The 24668-nt window shown below is 42.7% G+C and overlaps 1 protein-coding gene across 7 annotated transcripts in view; it reads right to left on the reverse strand.

Annotated features, from left to right (window-relative positions):
• Positions 1–24668, reverse strand: part of LOC148842017 (dynactin subunit 1-like) — an 82665-nt gene that overhangs the window by 16039 nt on the left and 41958 nt on the right. For all 7 annotated transcript variants that reach the window (XM_088919508.1, XM_088919500.1, XM_088919472.1 and 4 more), the window contains 17 exons: positions 23479–23673; positions 22864–23061; positions 19505–19709; positions 17750–17828; positions 17167–17326; positions 16343–16447; positions 15718–15909; positions 14680–14796; positions 14043–14195; positions 13336–13496; positions 11940–12108; positions 8875–8943; positions 8248–8310; positions 4597–4746; positions 1830–1991; positions 1177–1308; positions 621–749 (listed from right to left, as the gene is read on the reverse strand). In XM_088919508.1, the coding sequence (XP_088775634.1) occupies positions 621–749; positions 1177–1308; positions 1830–1991; positions 4597–4746; positions 8248–8310; positions 8875–8943; positions 11940–12108; positions 13336–13496; positions 14043–14195; positions 14680–14796; positions 15718–15909; positions 16343–16447; positions 17167–17326; positions 17750–17828; positions 19505–19709; positions 22864–23061; positions 23479–23673 (2439 nt within the window). The remainder of the gene's footprint in view (positions 1–620; positions 750–1176; positions 1309–1829; positions 1992–4596; positions 4747–8247; positions 8311–8874; positions 8944–11939; positions 12109–13335; positions 13497–14042; positions 14196–14679; positions 14797–15717; positions 15910–16342; positions 16448–17166; positions 17327–17749; positions 17829–19504; positions 19710–22863; positions 23062–23478; positions 23674–24668) is intronic.

Genomic DNA, 24668 nt, shown 5'->3' on the forward strand with positions numbered 1-24668 from the left:
AGTTAGCACACAGAAGGCTCCTATTGTTTTTTCAGTAATATGAAATAGCATTTGTCACCACCACTTCGTATTAATAGCGGGAATATTCTCAAAGATTTCGTTGTGGCTGAGTCAGTGAAAATGCTTATACTACAGCTTTAAAAATAGTAATTCAGTCTAGGCTTATGGATACCTCTGCCTGTAGTCTGAGGAAAAGACCAAGTTCCTTCTTAGTGATATCCAATTAAAGTGCTTTTAAGGAGTGCTGTCTCAGATTGCAGTTCTGCAATACTGCACAAATGAGATTTGTTAAAATTGGAAGCAGGCAGTGCAGCAGCACACCCGATAAAGCCCTTTTTTTCCAAATCCTCAAATCATAAATTGTTGAACCATAAAATGTAAGGGTCATGCCTCACTAAGGCATGAGTAAAACAAAACATTTTTACATTTGTATTAAAGTGAGAGTTGAAACGAATCCTTTGGTAGTACAGCAGTGTTGAATCATCATCTTGAAAATGTATATTTGCACATATACTGAATAATGTCTAAATATATTGTGTTATGATAAGTGGAACTGTAGTAGCAGCCTTTCATTCCTGCAGGGGTGCAGTGCTTCTCTTCAATGAAGAGCTTCAGCTCACCTTGATTTTGAGAGACTTCTTCAGCTCCTTGATGACAGTCTCCCTGTCCTCCAGTTTGAGCCCCAGGCCTTCGGCATCAGTGATCTCAGCCCGCAGAGCAGCGGCTCTCAGCTCCACTGGAGGAGGGTTCTGTGGAGAGGAGGGGCTTCAGACTGGACAGCCTAGAGAGCAGCACACTGAAGCAATGCACCAAACATCACTGAAGAAAAACAAGTTGGTTTCATTCATACATTTCTGCCGCTAAGAGATAAGAGAGAGATCACTTTATTGGCCATAAACAATTTCTTGTATTAGGAATTTGTCTTTTTGCACACCCCAACTTGCCCTCCATAAGACACACAGACAGGGAGAGAAGCTTGGGGTCAGAGCGCAGGGTCAGCCACTTATACAGCGCCCCTGGAGAAGTTGGGATTAAGGGCCTTACTCAGGGCCCCAATGGAGTTGGATTCCTCTGCCGGCCGCGGGAAACGAACCGGCAACCTTCCAGTCACAGGCGCGGATCCTTAGCCACAGAGCCATATCGTGCTTTAAAAATACCCTCTTCCTTGTTCCTGACCTTGTACTGCGGCCGCTCGGCGTCGTACTCTCCCTCCTGCATAGCAGTGGCCATCTTGTTCATGGTGGCAATGACAATACTGCAGGACTGGCGCAGACACTCGTGTGGGTTAATGCCCTGGGAGCCGTAGATCTGCAGGGAAGAGACAGTTGGTTTGACACACGAAAGAAGACAATAACACTGGGAAATAAACATAGTGCAATTTTCAGCTTTCAATAACGTGCATGTATAGGGTGAAACTGCTTTTCGTATTACAGAACGTAAATCTCTGGGCTTAATAAGGACCCTGTAGAATACTCTTTCTGTCCTAAAATCAGTGAGGACATACATGGGCATGTTAACAAAACAGACAATAAAGCCATAAGACAAGCTTTTTGAGAACTAATTTGTATTATTTTGTGAGCATAAACCTAACACAGAACAAAAACAATCCCTACATTTTCACAATTCTCACACATTCTTCTATACTGTAGGCCCTTGTGAAGTTCATAAGCAGACATCGCATGCAACATCTCTACTATTTCATCCTTTTGGTTTGTGTGTCAAATCCAATGTATACAGGTACAATGCTTAAAAACCAAAAATCAGCAACTGGGATGACAGGCACCCCAAAACTAGCAGGACCGCAAGGCCCCTCCACACCACTTGCCTACCTGCTCTGCGGCCTTGAAGGCCAAGTCCTCCAGTTTCAGGGCCGACAGCCCCTCCTGCTCAGTCAAGGGAGCAATCATCTGGGCCCCGGCCGCAGCCACCTCCTGCAGGACAGCCACCACCCAGGTCAGGTGCTTCCTGCAGTCCATCAGAGTGTCCGACACCTGCGAGGGGGAGAGAGGAGGGGACAGGACCATGCAGAGCTGGTGTTAAACCCAGAGCGCGGAGGGGGGCATCCTGACGTGCCCCCCACAACCCAGGTGCTTATTTGCAGAATGAACAGGGATGCATCTGACAGACAGGTAATACAGCCCTTTCTCTAAGGTACTTCCACACCCACACTGGTACTGGATAATGCAAGAAACCAACTGACTGTAGACAGTACTATACATTATACGCCTAACACATCCTACAGAATAATGGAAACGAGTCAAAGAAAAAATATTTTTAACACTGCTAGGAATGTCATTAGATTATCAACATATATTTTTTCAATTGTAGTGACCAAAACTGAATGCTAATTCTAAAATAAATTTTTCTAGTGCATTACAGTTATAAACAAAATCCCTTAAATTAATCCTAACACATTCTAACACTATTTGCCTTTGTGTTTTGTAATTAATTTAATTGAATACCTACGACCTGCAATTAGAGAATTAATCTTTTATGAAGAACTAAACATACCACATCATGTGTTGGAAAGAGCAACTAGGTACATTCTCAGGCTCTGACTTTCAGAACTGAATGCTTTCAGTCTTAAGCAGAGAAGACTAAAAAAAGGAATCCTGAATCAAACATTCAAAATCCTCAAAGGACCCCAGCGGACCTCTTTAAAATCAACAGTGAAACATGAATCAGAGGATGCAAGTGTAGCCTACAAGGAAGAGCCTGTGAGCACAGGAGGAACATCTTGCCATTAAGGCTTGTGGGAATCTGGAGGCAGATACCCAGCCCTGTGTTCAAAGCTGGTACCATCACTTCTTCCTCAGATCAGCTGCTACAAACAGAGGAGACAGACTGACAGAACAGATTAAAATGATAGCAAAGTCCTATTTGTCTCAATTTCATCAATAGGTCCTCCTTGGTTCTGTAATGTAATGTACTACATCTTTTACAGGACAATTAAAAAACATTTGTTGATCTAATAAGAGAAAATTCACAAAAACATTGAGACATTTTTCATGAAGCAGCAAATTAGAAAGCCATGTGAATTTCCGATAAAAGTTGATAACTACTTATTACTTAGAGGTGTAAATTATGTAAAATCTTATATTTAATTATGTTTTCAGTTTATTACATTATAAAATAAACACAGATGGACGTTGTCAGATATAGTGAAGCATCTTCAAAGTCTATTGGGAAATTACAGCTTTAGTGAAAAGGGATGCCTAAAATACTGCAATGGTGAATACACGTCCAGGAAAAAAACTAAACTAGCCTAAAAGGAGCAACTGTAAATGACGTATTTTTTGGGACTGCCTTTATTGTTACTGTTGGTACTGTTGGTATCAGCTCTAGCTCAATGATACAGGCAGTGATACATTACGCCCCATTCAGCTGCAGCTGATATGATACTGTGTGTTTTAAGTACAGCAGCTGGATTTTTTTTTACGTTAAAAGGGGATGGAGGATGATTCACATTTTCTCTGATCTCTTTCCAACAATGAAAATAAAAAGATAGCTTTCACTTAGGATTAACTGCTGCTTACAAATTAACAAAACAAGCAATAAACATCAACAGCCATCTGAAAAAGACCTACAATTAAAAACACACTGAATGCAGTGACCCTGGGTTTTATAAACTGCTTTTTTCCTTTGTATCTAGAAATCCCGGATAAAAATCCTAATTTACAAAATACTCTTTATTGCTTCAAAATGTCTTCAATAAGGCTGCAAAGAACTAGAGGAGGAAAATATTTCCGTTTAAAGTAGTTGCAGTACCCAAGAATACAAAAAAGTTGCTAAGTAAATTACTTTGTCATTTATTCACAAATACTACCTCAGCAAGATTCCTAAAAAGACATACCAACTTGATTATACCATAGGTTGGAGAAACAAGTAGAGGAAAAGCTGAGAATTAAATTGCTGGAAACTGTTTGCAAAACATGAGCCTCAAGTCAGTTACCTGTGATCATAATTGTCCACTCAAAGCCAACCTTAACGTTCCCATGTCATTTTGTGATCTTTGTTTTTAACACCTACTGTCACTCGCTGCCGCTGCAGCTCCGCTGTTTACACTGGATGAAGTCCTCAACCAGCACTTCGTCACGTGTGAGGAATAACTCCCACTGCTAAAAACTCTCCGACCACTGATGAACTGAGCAGATATTTCTATGATCCTAGTGCTATTGGTATGTGGCGTGCAGATTAAAAAAGAGATGATTTCCCCAAAACTAAATCTAAATAATATCAAAGAAAAAAAGTGTGAATGCCGGCAGAGGGTACTTAAACCACGTGTACCAGGAAATTGGAAAACTAACCCTGGAAAATACCTTTTATTATCCTCAGAAAACACTCCTTCTGAAGCTCCTTTCCATTATGAAGTTGCAGCAATTAAATGTAAAGAATGTGGGACTGACTTATTTCTATATAACGTCAGATGACACCAGGAACATTTGAGAACATATTTGCTTTTATACTGTGATGTTTTTCTTAATATTTAAAGGGCTGTATGTTGCCTACATGCTGTGTTGCAACACACTTAATTGTTCAGCATGATCAGCGCTATGGAAATGCCGCTTGGACTGGCTCGGAGATTTGGTGAAGTACCTGCTGCCCAAAGGTAAGCGCGGCAGGAATCCCGGGGACGTCTGTCCCTGGCATCCGGCGGCGGATCTTCTTGCAGAACTGCCGGATGTCGCTGCAGGACGTGTCCAGGTCCTTCAGCAGGATGGCGAGACCGGTAGCTTCCTGTCCTGTCTGCAGGGGAGAAAGGGAACCTGCTGCTCACAACCACAGTCACTGTGGATCTTAAAACCATGAATCAAACCACGAACCTCAGCAAAGACCCATCCTCCCAGGACACATCCGGTTATTACTACTCTATTCTAGCAGTCACGTCAACGGAGAAGAAACTTGGCTTGGAGAATAATTTATACAGCAGGGCATTCACTGGCGCAAGCTGAGGGAAGCTGCTTGCGGTCCGGTGTCTAGAGCTCTTTACTCCACCCTGCTGCCGAGTTACACGAGACAATAATCACAAATAATCAGACATTTAACATTGGCACGGCCATAATCTATTGGTCTAAAATGTTATGACCTTCATTTTGTTAATGACTACTATTTCAACATAAGACATGTCAATAATCTCTATAGCTTTTTCTAGTATAGTATTACAAATACACCCCATACAACAGAATTGTATGCCGAATTGTAAGCTATACAATTCAGTGCAACTGAAAAGCACTTTTTACAACAGTTACTGCACGGTGTAAACTCACCCCCACATATTGCTTAATTAGTTCAGGAAGATTTTTGTGTGCCTGAGTTCTCCAGGCAGCTTAATTAGTTATAGATACTCATTGCGGATTATGTGTGCCTCACATTTCATGAGGTCAATTACATTATGTAAAAGAAGCGTAACTGTGTTTAAGCACATGTCCTTTCTTGGTCAGATATTACGGATTCAGCCTTGCTAAATAAAACAATTACAGTGCAGTTTTACTAGAAACTGTAGAAGTATATTCGAGACCATGGACTAAACATGAAAATCTGTACTTGCATCATGTGAAATGGCAATAAAATGGAAATTAAGCATCCACATTACAAAACACTTTTTGCTAACATTAGCATTCATTTTTTAAAGTATGAATTCATTTTAATACATTCTAAATCATTCACTGGCCTTCTCCCACAGCTGAGGTTAATCACCTCCCATGAACCTGAAGGAGACTGGTTTGACTGATGTAGGACCGCACACTCTCTGGCAGGCTAAGCAGGTGTCTTGGGAGACATCTGGTCTCGTACTGTGTGATGAGGTCATGGTAAGCTCTCATCAACACTCCTGCTTTGCTTTCTCATTCTGATACCTTTGGGTCTCAAAGTAATGGGCTCCTTCCTAAGTATTCCAATCTGGTTTGGCCAAGGACCATAGCCTCCCAGAATTCAAACAGATGTTTAATTTCTACCTGTTTGTTTATAGCATATCTTCGAAACATTTCTGCTCTCTGCTGGTGAGACTGCCTTGGCTATGCAGGAAGAATAATACAACCAACCAAACGGAGCTGACAGCAGATGATCATGGCTTCAACGTTTGTGGTGACTTCTTGGGAGGGAATACTGAGGTCAGTGCAGCTGTCCTCTCACTCGATGTGTAAAACTTTTCATAATTAACGACGGTGATAATAAGCGTTTCCTATATGGTGTCTGTGTTTCAGCTCCATGCAGCAGAAAATACGATGGAGCAGCAGATCATCAGTTCGGACTGTTTTTGTGGCGTGATCCTCAAACACCCACATCCCACAAACACAGGGCCAAAGACTGCACTTTTTCAGTCTTCTGTAAAGGGATAGGGAGTGCTCTACATTCTCCAGACACGCACTGTGGAACTGAACTGATGGCGCTGGGACGTGTGCGTTTGGAGCTTGCTGATGGAGGACTGAATGTTAAGTGTAATCTTCTCATATTCCTCAGTAAATATGTTGGCAATTGTCTGGAGATTCATTTCTATGAAGAACACATACTGCCGCATTATCAGCACACAGGAATTCGATGACAGAATTTAGAGTGGTTTTAGTTGTGGACTGTTTATTGGGGTCATTGGATTTATTCTTCCATTCAATAAGTCAGCTGCACTCCAGCAGGAAGCTTGTCTGTAATCAAACAGAGCAATGCGCTGCAAATATTGAGAATATTGGAATACTGAAAATAGAAATGGGTGCAATGACACATCCTTGGTTAACTCCTGTCTGGACTTCAAACGTCTATGTGACATATCCATTTGTAAGCATTACGGCATGTATAAAACACAAATTTTATACATGAATTTTGAAGTAACCTATACTTGATGATGATCTCCCAGAGTTCCTCAGGATTCAAAGGAACACAAAATCTTTGTGAAGTCAAAGAATGCGAAGCAGAGCTACTGGAGCTCTTCCTACATTTTTCATGTACAGTACCTGGAATTGACAGACTGTAAAAGTCAAGCCTGTCATGCCTCCGAGACCAACACTAAGAATGTGGGAGAAGCTCATTATCAAGAGAAATGAGACAGCTCAGGGAAAGTCCTATAATCATCCTTCCCGAGAGGCATAGCAGAGATTCCTCTATATTTTTCACAGTTGTTATTTGTCCTTATTCTTGAAGATTGTCAAAATCACGACTCATCACTGAGCATCATCTCTTCATTCCAGAGCTTTATGATCAGGGCACGAATCTCCTGTCCACCGTGCTTAAAAATTTCAAGGTGGATTCCTTCACCTCCAGCTGCTTTGTTGTGTTGAAAGTGAACATGCAAATGAAGAACATCATGAAATACTGGTAGAGAGCCCTCCCAAACTGTCGGATGAAATTGAATATATTATCGATGGCAGTGGACTGATGGAAAATATCCCGCATCTCTTTCTCAGGAGGTCTCACCCTTCCTTATGTCTCAAAAAGACTGGTCCTGGGCCCCTGCAGGCTGTGAACAGTCCTTGTGGCAGTAAATAATTTAAAGGTTTATGTCTGTAAGAGGCTGAATTTTGTTTATCTGTCCACCTACAGAACCATTTCAAAGTTCTCCAGTGCTTGTTAGTGGTCCAGCTTCTTCTTTGTGTTATTCTGCTGGTCGTTCTGCTTTAGACGTGTCATAAGTGAGCAGGTCTGGTCACTTTTGTCATAGCAATCCTGGCATTTCCTGGTACAAATTCATTCAGACTTTCACTTTAATGATCCTAGATTCCCTTGGTGGAAACTGATACAACAATCTAAAATCAGCTGCTAAAACAGGATGAATAAACATCTGAATGAGAAACAAAAGTAATCTTCTTCAAATCTTAAATGCGTTTAACACGACAGGTATCAAGGTATTCTTTTTTAAGTAAAAATTAGTAAATTAGTAAAGTCATCCATCTGTCCTTGATCAGAAAGCTACTTGATCCCAACATGAGCTACAGCAGCTTGTAGCTTAAACTGGAAGCGCAGAGAGCAAGACGGACCTACACCCTAAAAAGGACACCAGTCCATCGCAGGGTGTGAACACACTAGCGAACAGTGATAACTTAGAGACAGCAATATACCAATTAAGCTAGTCGGTGTGTCTTTGGTAAAGTCACAAGAAAAAGAAAACCTATGCAAGAATATGAACTTGATAATGATCTTTGCAAAATCTTGTCCTTCTCTCCTTTCTCTTCCCTCAAACACCTCAATGGAGGTGGGGAAGTGACATCCCGAAAAAAAAAACAAGTTTATTTTACTACGAATAGGAAGAAGAAACCCCACCTGAAGGAAAGCCCGCAGTCGGCCCACTTCAACTGCCATGCAGTCCAAGGCACTCTGGGTAAACTGAAACCAGAAAAGAAATTTTGACACTCATTTACACTGGAGGCCAGAGCTGTTAGAATAGGACCAAAAAGCCACAAGTAAACAATGTATCGGAAATTAAAATGAAGGCAGCACATGCTCCATACTCTCATCTCACAATAACAAATACATAAAAGATAAAAAATCTGACTTACACATTCTGAACCTTAACATTAATTTTTCTAATTATTAGGATACCACTCTCACAAGTAGATAAATGAGTACTATTATTAATATGTTTAAACATCTCTTCTAAGAGGAAATGTTCTTAATATACAAGCTCTTATAAAATATGGTGCTCTTAATTAAACACAGTAAGGGGCTTATCTTCAGTAAGAGGGTTATCCCCTTGTCAACACCTACAACCAGATCCAATTATCCACCTAGCCTCATTTTCTGAAGTTAGGAAGTTTATATTAACAGAGCAAAAACATTGAATACGAACCTTGAAATATGTTCAAGCCCACAGAGTAAATGGTGCTTTCCTACTGCAGCCTCGCTAGCAGACTGCTGCAAGGGCAATGGTGCTGAAGGCTATGCACTTACCCTGATGTGGTCAGCCAGCTGCATAGTGCAATCCTCAGGCTGGTCAGCCAGGTGGATACTGTACAGGTGCTGCAGGAAAAGGAACAGCTCAGCTAAGCCTGGAACAATATTCCTGCACAAGGCAAGCCTCTCAGGATTGAAAGGAACAGCTCAGCTAAGCCTGGAACAATATTCCTGCACATGAAACGGGCCTCTCAGGACAGCAGTATGAGCTGGCATGCTCAGAATAGTCTAGGTGAGAAAAAATGCACTACAATCACAAGATAAACTGTTAGCGACCTGTAAACAGCTCATGCAATTCCATCTGCCCTGGGGTGTTCGTCCTGAACAGGTCCCCTGTCACATCGAACAGTAACATGTTCTAATATCAACAATTTCCCCAAGGAAACTACACAAATTATGCTGAAAATAATGCTGTGAAATAAAGTGATTCTTATTGTTTCTGCGTTACACTGAATTGCTGCTTCTTTTCACAACTGATTTCTCATATGTACTGGAAATGAGTCAATGTCAATCCCAACAGTCCTTGAGAAAGCTATTTCTTTTCATTTTTCATTGGTACATTTGCCAAGAAACAAAATAATTTAAATTTCAAAAAGGAGGGAGAGGCCGCGGTCAGAGATTGCAATAAACTGTAGATATAAAATAAAGAATGGAAATTTAAAAACAGAGCTTCAACTATCAACAACAAACAAATAACTAAAAAAATAATAATTTGATCTTCCAGGGACAAGATAAAGCTATATGCTAAAAAAACAATCTGTGTATGAACACATTTTTGAAAGCAGAAATGTCTTGCTTTGGAGCGTTATGTTACTATTAATGGTGTGCAACATCTAGATCTGTATTCACGACAAGACTCTGCACCTGCACTTTCTTAGCCTTTATCCGATCTTTCAATTCCCAGTATGTGGCTCAGAACACTGGAATAGCAGGATTTCTGTTGCTCCAAAGCTGTGGATTGATCTCCAGGCCGATACAAGATCTTGCAAGTCAACTCTTTAAAAATACTCTTAAAATTCTTTCATGCAATAGGCTTTAAATCTGTTTAAATGACTGCTTTATGTTGGGTATACTTCCCTCTTTTTTGGCTATTTTGCATGTTTTACTACGAAGTGCTGCGAAAAGAGGCACCATGAAAGACACAGGATAAAATAGGTTATCACTATCAACAAAAAGGAAAGGATGTTTAAAATAGGAACTGAACCTTTTGAGTCTTTAACAGAGATGGCCACAAGGGAACCCGATTCAAGAATTTAAAATCATGGATGCCGTTGACAAAGGTAACGCAACTTCTTCCGAAAACAAAGTGAAACACAAACCAGAGGGCACAAAATTGAAAACAGGAGGCACTCCTTTAGCCAAAGTGTTGTGGGAATCTGGAACAGGCTCCCCAGTCGTGTTGTTAAAGCCAATAGCTAGATGAGATCCTTGAGTCAATTAACTAACGACCATATGGTCTAAATGGGCCACATTGTAACTGTTCTTAAATTAATAAGCACTCTCCCTTCACTGCCATAAAAATCATCTGTCAAAGTAATTTTATGAGGATTCTCCCCACATTATGATTTCATTATTAGCCAGAGAAATAGTTACAGGAAAAGGACACGAGGCAGTGGTGATGACAATCCAGATGTGTAAATTGAAGGTTGTGGTCCAGGGATTACAGATAAGTGTGGTTTGATGATTTACTGAAAATGGCAAATCAGTATCATGTAATCCAGGTGTAGAATTAATTTGTTTTCGTGTTTTAAAAAGTAATTCACTGGTTGTAGGTCTGGGATCCTTATTTAGGTGGCTAAGACCTTTGAAGAATGTGTAAAATTTGCAAGCAGCTGAACACATTGTAGAGCTAGTATTCCCGTGTCTGAATGCGCCCCTTCTTCGTGTGAAGACATATCTATTTCAAATAGATTGTTTTCCATAACACAGCATTAGATTCTTTATACAGTCATGAAGAAGGTTGCAGTTAATGTATAAAAGGCACACAGCAATGTCTATAATTCACTGTGCAGTGGATGAGAGTGCATTGTTACTTCTCTACATAGCTCTCCGAAGGTTATCGTAATAAACAAATCTGCTCCAAACTGCACTGAGAATTCTTGCCTCCCTACACAGGGCAAGGCAGGTGATCACATCTGTTTCTAATCACAGGAAACTGGGTGTCTGCAGCCCTCTCTCTATATTGCTACACTTTGTTCTTCATGCACTTTACTGTCTTATAAGAACTGCAGTGTTTTAATGTGTCCTTAATGATGTCAGAGGGATCAAAGTAATAATAATAAAGCCCTTGTCTGGTAGGGGAAGGCCGTAGAGGATCGTGCCAGCTTACATGGGGTGGGGAGGAGAGATGTGGCATGTGTGAAAGTAGTAAAAATGTTTGTGTCTTCAATTAATGAGGTCTATATCAATCTCTGATATTTCATGTAAGGGCCAACTATTATGCTGCTTAAATTTAGTTTTTACTGAATTTGGTCAAATTCATTTTTCTTACTATATTCAGGCAGTGTGAGGAAGAAAAAATCAAGATGAATAAATAATGGCAGGCAAGGAAAATACTTTTTTGGTTGTTTTGGCGATCATGTTTACAATCAGGACATTTAAATGTATGCGCTCTTCCTCACAGAAACCTGCTTAAGGTGGTAACTAAAAACCTATGGCAAGATGTGGAAAATTAGTTTGGGTTATTTTCTATAAAAATGTAAAATAATCTTCATACTGTGGGATTTTTTTCACTATCTCACCTTCATTACCAGTAATGGAATGAAAGCTCTCCCACAAGACAAACAAACCATTTTCCCTGCACTTCTACAAAGCTCACAAGCACAGTTCTCTTCTACAAAAATGTGAAACCTATTGGCTCAGCAATGCTGCTATTCCCGTCTCCACACACAAGTAAAACAAACGTATGGAAGACATTTCTGCAGGACAGACAGACACCACTGAGTATCGGTGGCGAGTGAATCCATACAAGATAACAGGTGGAATTATAAAGGCGATGGTCTAGTGTGGTTTACTCTCAAAACTTCGCTTACACTGTCCCTCCCTGGTTTTCTGTGCTGTACCTGGTAGTACTTGATGGCCTTGGTGAGAGGCTCCACGTGCACGGTCTCATCCAGCTGGTCCTTGTGCAGCAGGTCAATGAGGAAGTCCAGGGAGCGCTCGTGGACACTCATCTCGGGGTACAGCAGGCCGATCTTCTTGTAGACCTCAACACTGCACTGGTTCAGAGCTCTGCAGGGCAGGACAAACCAAGCTCAGAGCCTGCTGACCGAGAGGACACCCTGCTCTACCAGCAGCCCCTCAACACTACCAAACTCCTGAAGATACTCCAGATTAAGGAGAAACATGAAACGTGCTAACATAAAGCTACACCACAGTCTAGGGACAAAACAGTTAACAGGGTGCAGCCACTGATCATTTCAGTTTAAAATGGTATTAAAAGTCCTGAAAAAATCATAAGCACTTCATGAGATACACATCTTGCTCGTGTATATACTTTGACCTTATGTGGGAAAAACTAAAGATTAAAACATTTTTATTGGATAAACAAGGTTATCAAAAAATCATACTGTTGAACAAATGTGTGCCTCTTAAGTATAGATACTAGAGATTAGTCTTCCAGAGTAATAAAATAGCATTAACATCGCCCCTGAAGGAATACAACAGCTGCTCATATGTTGAAGATTCTATAAGAATTTCAACTCAATAATATTTGAAGCACTTCCCAGACACCAGTCAAAGTCTGTTGAATCATACTGCAAAGTGAAAGAGACAGCTGCTAGACGTAGCATCCGAACTTTACAATCATGTGTTAGTGAAAAAATGTACAGGGGCTTACACAATCCCAAATACTCTTTCATCTTTAAAAAACAGCCAAAAGGAAGGTTTAAGGCACTGATGAAAAGCCAGGCTTTTTAGTATCAGTATACCAAACAGTCACCACAGCAGATTTAACACTGGTGTTAAACTAAAATATGGAGGCCTAAGATACTAAACTAACACATCCAGCCTCCACCCTCTCGTGTACTGTATGAGTACACCATCTAGTGGCCACATGCTGATGATCAAGCTCTCCCTGACTGCTATACACCCTGCTAAAACCCACTGGATCATTAAAAGAGTTAAATTGAGCAACTTTACTTCTGGTTTTGTGTATTTCAAAAAATAAAATTTAAAAAAACAAAACCTATGTCAGTTTTGAAAAAGGACTCATAATTACATATTTCAAAAAGGAGAGACACTACGACCGAGTTGCATTTAATACATACAGTACTAAGGGGGAACATCTCCCGATGAACACATTTAAAAAGTTTATTATCACGGTATATTTTTCTGTATCTGATTTATTAATATTTCACTTTTCCAACACTAGTTTTAAAACGGTTGTTAAAATGCTCTCTCGCAGCAAGTGCAAGCAGGATTTCCTGGGGCTCGGCCCGCGGGAGGTACTGTACGTACTGCTCGTATTTGTGCAGCGTCGCCTGCAGCAGGCTGAGGGAGTAGACCAGGCCCGCCGCGAAGCTCAGCTGCTCGCCCGCCGCGCCGCGCAGGCCGGCGCGCTCCACGCCGCTTTCGTTCAGGTCGAACTTCTCCTGGGCCTGCTTGCTGATCAGCTCCGCCTGCCACACAGCGCACACACGCCAAGGTCAGAGCAGCCTCTCCACAGCTGCGGCCGGAGGTGCACGCCTGGGGCCCAGACGGGGCAAACACCTGGCCGGCAGCTGTCACACGCAGGCGACAAAGGACAGAAAGCAGCAGACGCTGACCTTGAAGAGGCTACTCATGAAAAAGATGATGGTGTAGGTGCTGACACATCCTTTATATCTTCTAAACAATGTGGTGAAGGAATAAAAAAAGCAAACAGAGTGTTAGGATGTATAGTGTAGAGTAAAATTTAAAGAAGGGCCTTAGTTAGACCTCATTTAGAATAATGTGTACAATGTTTGGCACCTCGTTATAAAACGGATATTGCCCCAGTCCAAGGGACAGCAACCTATTAAACTCCCATGATATACAACCAAACAAGCAAGACGGGCTGAAAGGTCTCATCATGTTAACAGCCTTTCTAATGACCCGTTCACAACACCCCATGAGGCTCTTGTGGATGGTTATAAGCTGTGAATAGAGAGAATGTACCAAAGCTCGCAAGCAGAGCTCCAGTATACCTTGCAGATGAGCCTGGGGATGAGCAGTAGCACCAGAATGCAGTCGTGGTCTCCCCCGTGGCGCAGAAACGAGTTCGGCATGAAGGAGGTGAGCAGAGACACCTGCCTATTGGCCTGGTTCACCTCCATCTTCCTCAGCTCCATCTCAATAGCCTGTGAACGCAGAGGGCATGGGGATACATGAATCTTTTGTTCCAGTGTTTAGGATGTGGGTGAAACAAGGTGACGAATTAGGTAATAACAGGTCAGTAATTAAGAAATCAGTAAAATTATTTTCAGTCCAAATTTTCTTAAACTATTATTAATAGATCAAGTAATTATCCTTCCAGATTAAAATAAAATACAGGATCCTGATACTTTCTTTCTTTAAAGGCTCAGAAAATTATCCAAACCAGAGCCCCAAAATGATTTATGGTTAACCAACCTGGATGAAGAACAGTGAGGTTATAAATTGAGGGTCAATTTCTTTTTTGCAATTTCTTCTTTGAATAACATAAAAAATGCTGCAGAAAACCCTTCTTTTATTTATAGCCCTGACAAGAAATTGAGGACAGCTTTTTTTTCTAAATACTCGACCCTCCTCTCAAGCTGAAAAGCAGCGTGTGCCCAGCTCTTGGTGACTCAGCTCAGCGCTCACCTTGGCGTATGCCTTGGTTTCTGCAAACTTAATCTTGAAGTCAAACATCTCAGCTGGGGGCTGCTGCTGCTGCTCCACTGACGCCTCCTGTCGGCTCATCAGATCTCGGTTCACCTCCTAAAAACACAGCACACAGTAGGGGGCAGGCAGAGCCGTCTGCACGTGACCACAGCTTTCTGTCAAGCATGGGTACAGTCTTTTCCATGTGTGCACAGCCCTCTGATGGAGATGGGGAAAGCCACATTTGTATATGGCTCTTTGTTAGGGATGGACACAGTCGTATGTGCACAAGTCCCTCTGACAGGGACAGACACAGCTGTGTGTGCGCTCAGAGCTCTGACAGGGACAGACACAGCTGTGTGTGCGCTCAGAGCTCTGACAGGGACAGACACAGCTGTGTGTGCGCTCAGAGCTCTGACAGGGACAGACACAGCCGGGTGTGTGCTCAGAGCTCTGACAGGGACAGACACAGCCGTGTGTGCGCTCAGAGCTCTGACAGGGACAGACACAGCTGTGTGTGCGCTCAGAGCTCTGACAGGGACAGACACAGCCGGGTGTGTGCTCAGAGCTCTGACAGGGACAGACACAGCCGTGTGTGTGCTCAGAGATCTGACAGGGAGAGACACTGTGATGTGTGTGTGCTCAGAGCTCTGACAGGGATAGCCATACACAGATATAACTTAGTCTAGGATGGAAGTGTATTCTTACATTTTTGCATCAGCTTCACCACTAGATGGCAGCATTCGTTAAGCATTTTAAGAAATATGACCAATGTTTTCTAAGCACTGTACATGCTGTGCTAACCACTCCTTAAAGGGTTTAAAAAACCCTAAATTGACAACAATGTTATCACCCTATATCCTGACTTTTGTGAGATCTCAGAAGATAAGCAAAACCGCATTGTCAGTATTGGGATGTCCGACTTCCAAAGAAAATCTGGACTTCAGCTCAGTGCTCTCCCACACACCTGCAGTCTAGATTCATTGTAGGAGACATGAGTGTGCTTCACTAGGCTGGGGCAGGGTGTTCTCCCCTCACCTGCAAGTGTGCGGTCAGTTCCCGATACTTCTTGATGGTCTGCTGGTAGTCAGCCACCGTCTCCTGCGCCGCCTCCACCCTCTTCTCCGCCTCTCGCACCCGGGCAGCCCCGAGGTCCAGCTGCTCCCGCAGCTCCAGCTCCGTCTCTCGCGCGTTCTCCTGCAGCTCGTCGTTCATCTCATTGATGGCCTCCTGCGGGCAGCCACGGACAGAGGGCGGGTCACTCGCACAGAACACTCAGCAAGGCGACAGGCGTGCAGCACGCGGCGCTCGCTCCGCGGCACACGGGACAGCCAACAGACGGGATGCCAGTCAAGGAGTTATCAAAGCAGGACCCGAAACAACAGGACAGCTGTCCAGTCAGACAGCACAGCCGCATTGTACAGCGGAACCTGTCCGCCCTGCACGCTAGCCCCTGCTGTGCTCTAAGGCACATGGCAACTCACGGGAAACGTGTCCATCTCAAAAGCTCATAACCAAGTAATCTCTAGGTGCACGATCAGTTTCAGGAGCTGCTCATCTCTGCTCGTTTTCATATTTCTCTTTTGAAGCCGGCTGAAGAGTTTCCCAACAGAATTTCCGATTCCGAAGTCCCAAGACGAGGCCCTGGCGGAGGTGGGCTCACCAGGTCACTGACGGTCTCCCGCAGCTCCCGCACTTTCTCCTCCAGGTCCAGGTTCCTCTCCGTCAGCGTCTCCACCATCTCTTCGGCACCCAGAGCGGCGTCCACCTGCACAGAGACCGAACCCCAGAGCCCCGTCAGCACCACACGGACTCGCGCACACCAGCAGCCCCGGTGACCTGAGGTGAGCTGTCACTGCCGGAAATCTCGCGCACCAACAGGAACTGACGCCATTTCAAGCATGTTCACCCTACAGGGTTTTATAGCTTTCACATGAGTACTGAATTTATGAACATACTTCTTACACGATGTACATCAGAGAAGTGCAAGGAATGTAAGTGTAAGGAATTATTATTAAATGGACAAAATAGAAGCTCTGATATAGAGCGCAATTTCAATGTAGTTATGTAGTTAACACAGAATATTGTGTACAATCACTTCGTTGTAAAAAAAAAGCTATTGCTGAGCTGAAATCGGTCAAAAGAAGAAAGACCAGTTACTTTACAGCATGAACTACACTGACAGTCGAGAAGAGCTGAATTTCTGGACTCAAACGGAAGCTTCAGGAAGATGCACTTAAATCATCAGGAAGGTTATAAACCGGAAGTCATGTCTGTCTCGTCACACTTGACGGATCAGTGGCAGTTTAACAATCTACGGTTCTTAGTGGCAGCGAGACGTCAGTTATTGTGGACAATCCACATAAGTGATAACGTGACAAAGAAAGAAAAACCCGTCTGAAGTATACATATGAACGGAGCAAGAGAAACGACCGCAATAAACACACAGAGCCCAGGCGGGGGCGGCGAAGCCTCCGGCCCTCTGACCTGCTCCTTCAGTTCGTCGATGGTCTTCTCGGCCTGCTGCATCTCTTCCACCAGCTTCTCCTTCTGCTGCCGCAGCGCCTCCATCTCCGAGCTCTTCTTCTCCATCTGCTTCTGCAGCTTCACGTGCTCCTGCTTCTCCGAGGCAGACAGGTCTCGCATCCTGCGGGGCAAGGAGGCCGGTTTAGGACCTTCGCGGGCCCGGTGGGGGGCGCACTAGGGGCCAGGAGGACGCCTCTGTAGAAGGCAGCACCTGGAGGGGCAACCAGACTTCTACTATGTAGAAAACTGGCTGTACATCCAAAGAGTGCCATTAATTTTTGCATTTGGAAAAACAGTCGTCCTCTATTTGGAAATCCGCTTAGCCCCAGTAATCACAGGGGACAAGGCAGGAACACCCCTGGATGGGACGCCTGCCATGGGATCTGTCCACCCTACCGCCTGAAACAAAGCTGACGATGGGCCTCGAGTGACTTTTAATGGCTTTTGCTTTAAAAAGCCTGGTATTCTAACATAAAAGGTCTGCAAAATCAGACATTTGGCAACCCCATTATTCAAGGCCCAGCCTGACGTGAGCAACACTGACCTGACAAGAGCCTCCTTCAGCCGCCCGTTCTGCTCCTCCAGCTGCTTCACATGGTAGCTGGAGGCTGCGCCGTCAGAGCCTGTTGGAACAGAGACCCCAAATCACTGAAGATATCTTCACATTGAAAACCCAGGGATGTGAATAATAACATAAACCTTATCACTGCTCTGCAACCTCATAATGAAGCAGACTGGAACTGCCTCCTAAATTCATTTCTGCTACCTACAGAAAGACTATTACACCCTTTAAATATTTGCATTAATTAAAACTTAGCTTAGCCTTTTTAATGCATGCAAAACAAATCTCCTAAAATTCTCATCGATTATTGATTACATTGGTTTCTTAGTTGCAAAATAGAGTGAATTATTCTGTCCCTATTATCTTCCGCTGTCTGAATTTAAAGGTTTATAACCTCTCTTATGAAATGGAACAAAAAGATAATATAATGTCAAATCAAGCAAATTAATTTAAAGTTTCATATGAACATAGGAAATGTTACAAAATACAGTCAAATGTGAGTCAGACAGTAGAAGTTAATTCATTTTTTCCTCATACTATAGTTTTTATGTGCTGCAATAGACTCACTTGTATGTATATACAGAGAGATCACATTAACACAACTTGTCAAGTTTAATACCAAACTACAAAGGAGCACAAAAAGTCAGTCACAGAAGAAAACTAGAAATATATTCAAATGATAACTTAAAACCACTACCATCACTCAAAGCTTGACATCTTGAAAACGAATGTCAGAAATATAAGACAAGAAAAACAATACTATAAACACTTTACTATAGTCTAAGTGGAATGGTGGGGTAAACAAACAGGTTTTTTAATTATCAAGAAAACAAACCCAAACACACTCATACTATTGTCTTCTACTTTCCCTTTATTAAAAGCTCATCTCATCAGCCTATGCAATCTAAGAAAACCCATCTTCTTTTATGCTTGTTAGACACTACATGTGTCGAAAGCCCCTGGGAAACGTTGTACCGCATTAGTAATCAGAAGAACAGCATAGTAACAGTGATTATTTGAGTAACAATGTGCTACTGGGAGTTGTAAAGAGCTCAGCAATGGGGTAATGCAAATGATTGTGAGAGTCAACAACTCTGCTTTCTTCTGTATTTTACAGATAACACAAACTCAAAAATCAATCTCTTTTGCACCACACAGTATCTCTGGATATGTAATGGCAGGCATAATATATAGCTCTATTTATATTGACTTTTGTCTGAGTTTATTTTATTCAATTTCTAATACATTATTATCTATTATTATGTCACCTTATTTTGTAACTTTAATTTTGTGATTTTTATCCCCCCCGGTGAGCTCGTAGAAAAGACATTTCATTGCCAGCAACTACTGCTGCATGCTGTATTCTTGTGCATTTGATAAATAAACTTTGATTGATTGATTGATTGTTTGATTGACCAGCTTGTCTCAGATGCGAGTTCTAAAACTTCCATACGCAGCTTTCAGCAGAATATGCCTTCAAAACCACATCAGTCATGTAGACGGAAGATGTAGTTTAGGAGATGTATCAAAGTATGACTGTAAACAAGAGATCTATATCCATTACTGAGAACACTGAACACTCATCAAACCTATAAGAATCAGACAGGACATATCTGGCAGAAGAAGTCTTGAGTTCCTTCTCCTTCAGTGGCAACATAACCCATCACCACAAGCTGCTGGTGACGTCAGATCATGCACTGGCTGACCTCAGGTGCTCTCACTGTGGGCGCAGCTCACCTTTTTCCTCAATCTCATGCTTCAGGATCTCCAGGTCCATGGTGAGCTCCTCCACCTTCTCTTTCAGGGAGTCCACCTCCTGCTGCAGAGACTCGGCACGCTCCTCTGCCATCTCTTTGTCCAGTGTGGCCATCTCGATGGCGTCGGCAGTGTCCGCCATCTCCTCCATGTACCTGTCCTTGGCCTCCAGGGCCTCTTTGGCCTCCTGAAGGGATCAAAAGCACAGACAATGCCAACATTTCCTTTTCTTTTCTGCAGAGGCCCTGCTGCTTTTTACAAAAACCTCAGCGGGGCTCTCTAGACATTATAATGACTTCATCTTCCCAGAACCTCAGGATTGTGAGGACTGTGAGGATCATCACATGCCTCTCCCTGCTGTTCCACTTTACCCTTTCCTGAAACACGTTAAGGGCTCAAAGCAAAAGTCCTTTGGGTGCTCCTGCCTCTCTGAAGTTGACACATCACAGACAGAAATTTGAGTTCTTGCAACTCTTTCTACCTGCCTATCTTCCTTTTCAACACAGGGACCACAGCTCAGTTCTCACTTTTTCTGCCCCTAATCTGAAGATACTTCTGAAGGTTCTGAAGCTTTCTGTAGAATTTGGAAAGTGTAATGATATTTTGGCAATTTCAGAGTTTCATAAAAAGTAACGTCTGGGTATTTCAAAAGCAACTGCAAAAATTAAAATGCCTTGCATTATTCAGCCTGCGCTTTAAGGACTCATATAAAGACACACTATATTTACAGGACTGAAAACCGAATGAGATTGAACACTCACATTCGGCAGCATATCACGACAGCCAGGGGTTAACAAACCCTGTGAGAAATAGTTAAGCTTTGCAATCTGAGGATCTGTAATCGTTTTTTTTCCCACTAGGTGGAGTGCTGCCACAGCAAGAAGAGAAATAAAAAGTGGGCTTTCCCAAATCGGAAGAAAAGATACAGGAAAAACACACTGGAACCTTCAAATTACGTTTTGAATGTTTTGGAATTGGATGTGGCATCACGTCATCTCAGAGCATTTCCTGCCGAGCACGTCCTCAGAAGGCTGTCAGCTCTGGCTTGTTTACACTATTTTTAGCCATTCCAAGCCTCATCCCGGATGTCACAGTAGCCACTCAAAGAGAAAAGGCAATGAGCAGTCATGTGTACTGCTGCCTTAACTCGGTGAGCATGACAGCAGACAGTTATTATGTGCAGATCTATGAGCAAACTAATCAATGCATGCTTGTTTTCAGTGCTTTGCGTTATATAAGACTGTGGGGCTATAAGAGGCACAGGGACAATAAAAAAGCAATAATGGCAGAACTGGTAATATGGTTAAAGACAGGCAAGGACTGGAATAAATCTTCAACCCTTTCACAGGTGAGGCAAGAAAAGGAAAAGTATCCAGAGAAAAGTAAAATGAAAACTTAAAAAATACTTTTGAAGATGAATAAACCAGATAAATTTTAACAGATTTGCATCACTTGTTTTGATAGTCCTTTTTTGGGGAAAGTGCCATTCTTACAGGAATTGTGGATCTGCAACAGCAGAAAATCCTGAAATGTTGATAAACGGAAGCAGAGTGTCATGGAGGAATGGGCCAGAATTATTACACAGTGATACGAGACAGATCACCAATTACAGGACGCATTTGGTTGCAGTTATTGCAGCTAAAGTGGTGCAACTAGCTACTGAATTTAAGGGGGATGTTAACCTCTTCACACAGGGACACTGGATGTTGGATGACTTTGTTTATTGAATAAACTAAACAAGCACCAAACTCTGGTGTTATTTGTTCACTTAGACTCCCCTTTCTATATCACTAAGACCCACATGAAGCTCTGATTACATTCAATGCAAAAATATGCAAAAGTTCAGAAAATCTGAAAAACTTTTGCTCTGTACTGTAATAAAATAATAACCCTTCTTCAGCTGTCCAAAGAAAGGTAACGTTAGAGAGTCCATGTTTATAACTACGTCTCCTACAAATAACTTTAAAATGCACTGGTTTCCTAATCCCTAAAAAATCCCAAATAGCTATGCCCAGTATGCTTCAAAAATGAAGGTAATTTCCTACTTTTAAACCTTCAGTGGGAGAGTGAACATCATGCCTTAACCTTAGCCTGTAGTCTGCTTCTCTCGACTTTCGGAGGACACTAACAGATCAGAAAGGCATTTACCCCAGCACTCAGGGCAGCAAAAACAATAGTTCCAGTTCTACCTCTCTCACCCAAACCATAGTAATACAGCAAAAGCTATTCATATAAACCCACAGGTTCAAATTCTTTTTTTTTTACAAATGACCATGATATATTGGGTCATATAAATATATATTACATATATAAATACACAGAAACTAATGTACTGCTTAAAGTATGTTTATTATGTTTTCCAAAGAAGGTCGTACTACATAAGAGAACTGATATTTCAGTTGTCCTGTGCTCTCTCTATAAGATTGTTTTTGCAAGGTATTTATTTATCCTAAAATACACACTGCTGTGTGTTTCTTCTTTGTTAGGAACCCTAACATGCAAGTCACAGCTTGTAATTTGGGAAGCTCTTACACGGTATGATGTCCTTTAATTATATTTGTACTGTCAGGTTAAAGTATCACTACAGGCAAAAGGTGCTACATTTTTGCACATGGTGTAAAGCCAGAGCAACCATGGTTTTTTGCAAGATGGTTTTACGTCGGATGCCCTTCCTGACACAACCCTTTTAGTCGCCTCTTACGACAGGCAGGGATACCCAGGAGGTATTCTGATCCCCCTCCCGAGGGAAAATCTGCAGATTTCAATGAAGGATAAGATCAGAAATGAAGAAATCCGTAGACGATGTAGGGTGGTGGATGTGGTTGAGAGAAGCGAGAGGCGAGGTTACGGTGGTATGGACATATCATGAGGAGGGACGTTGAGGAAGTAACAAAGAGGGTAATGGAATCTGAGGTGGAAGGTAACAGGGGAAGAGGCAGGCCTAGAAAGAGATGGATAGATTGTGTGAGAAAGGATATGGAGGTATGTGAAGTGAGTGAGGAAGATGTGCTCGACAGAGACAAGTGGAGAAGAGCAACCAAAGCAGCTGACCCCAGGACAGTCTGGGACTAAGGCTGTGAAAAAGAAGAAGAAGAGGTGTAAAGCCAGAGCAAAGCTTCCTCCTAAGTAGAAGTATCACTGCCAGGTCGATTCTTAGTTGACATTTCCCCTTTGAAATAGTTTTTTGAATAGGGAAAAATTACCATGACTAAAATCAGTGGCCTCCTCATAAATAACAAGCACAAGTATCTCAGGGCTCAATTACTATAATTATTAGTATCTGAAGACAGCTTTTGGGACTGTGAGGTCAGACAATGCACAGTGAAAGTGAGGTACAGTACCTTCTTCGCCTCTTTGAGCTGCTTCTGCAAATCTGCCTGCTGCTCCTGCATCTTGCTCTTCCACTCCTGCAGCTGCTCCAGCTGGATCTTGTACTTTTCCAGCTCCTTCAGCTTGGCCTTGTCCTCATTGCGCTTCATTTTCAGGGTCTCCAGCTTCTCCTCCAGGTCCTTCACCTGTGCTTTCAGGGCCTCCTCCTCCTACAGAAATCCATACGAAATCGAAGTCAGTAAACACTCACCTCACGTGCCTCCATTAAATCACAATAAACACCGTTATACCTGGCCCCAAAAGGATAACCTGCAACTTCAGATATAAAGACAGAAATTGATTTAAGATGAGTAACATGACAAACACAACTTATCTGAGATCACATTGAGATTTTTCCTGGACAGCACAGGATTCTAAGGAATCTAACTTAAGCAAAACTTAACGGAACAAGCGACACCACCACACTGTCGAAGTTGATTCCCTGGTTTCTTACAAGAAACAGCTGGAGGAGATCCTCGGACCAATCAATTACTAACTCTCAAACGGGCTCAACAGGACAAATGGCCTCCTCCCATTTGCAGTCTTTCCTAGGTTAGTAAATCTAAGCCGGAAGCAGGACACCAGACCTTGCTGGGGACGGGGGCTTGTGGAGCCCCCGGAGAAGGCAGAGAGGCACTGGGCGTGGGGATAACGGGCGCGGCCAGGGGCGTCTGGGCGGGCGTGCTGGGCTCGCTGCTGCTCATCTCGCCCCCCGAGGCGGAGGCCGACCCCGAGGGGCCCGCCGTGCCGCTGGAGGCCGCCGAGCTGGACGGCCGTGTCGGCTGTGGAGTCAGGAGGGAGAGAGGGAGGCCGTCAGCGACAACGCAGAAAACCACGGCTCTGCCACGGCCGCCGCACAGGGCCTGCGTCCACCTGCTGACGGGCAGCCCTAGCCATCCGTCGACCCAGCCTTTGAACCTTTACTGAAACAGACACATCCGTGAAAACCAAATTCCGATGTAATGTGTAACCTGGACGAAGCGGTGACAGACGTGAAACTGCTGTATATGACGGTTTCGCTTTGTCAATCAGTCACCTCTACGACTAAAAGCCCCCACAGCAGCTCTAATTTGAACTTTCACTGTAACTCGTTCTGGCCCTTTACTCCTGCAAACTGAAAAAAAGAGGAATGACAGGGAGCAGGAGAAGCCCTGGGGAAGACTGAATGAACTAGATCAGGGTTTTTCAGGTCTCTTGTATGAAGAGAGGGCCAGTTAATTAAGAGTGCTGACTGGACTGCTGAGCTCCGTAAGGAGTACCAGATACAAACAGCACAAAGGTATAGAAACCATCCAGCTTCCTTTCCTCCACTTAGCTGTGGGCAGTACAATTTATGATAAATCTGAAAATATTTTACAAACCATCATTTGTGCAAAAGTGCATTAGAAGTTCATGGTCTACCTTGCTACAGTATTTATCCACATCAGAGAAAGGGTAATGTATTTCATCTGTAAAAAGCTTTTTTTTTTGTTTCCATGCATGGGTTTACTAACATTATTTTGCTGAATAACAAATGCAGTTCTGGTAGCTTTAAATTGTTTGAATGGAATAAAGTATTGATTGCGAAATCCTTTTAAGATTTTTTTTTCTATAAAATGCTTTGAGAAGTTACTTTTTAAGTTTTTACTATTATTAAGATGACAATAATACCTTCATGACCTATCCCCAACACAGGCTAAAACAGTACCCCACACAGTACACTGCTGAAAGCTGAAAGATTGTTACATTAAATAAATTATTTTTCATATATATATATATCACTTAGTACATGGATTAG

The sequence above is a fragment of the Atractosteus spatula genome, chromosome 1 (genome assembly GCF_055471065.1).
Source record: "Atractosteus spatula isolate fAtrSpa1 chromosome 1, fAtrSpa1.hap1, whole genome shotgun sequence".
Classification (NCBI taxonomy): Eukaryota; Metazoa; Chordata; class Actinopteri; order Semionotiformes; family Lepisosteidae; genus Atractosteus; species Atractosteus spatula.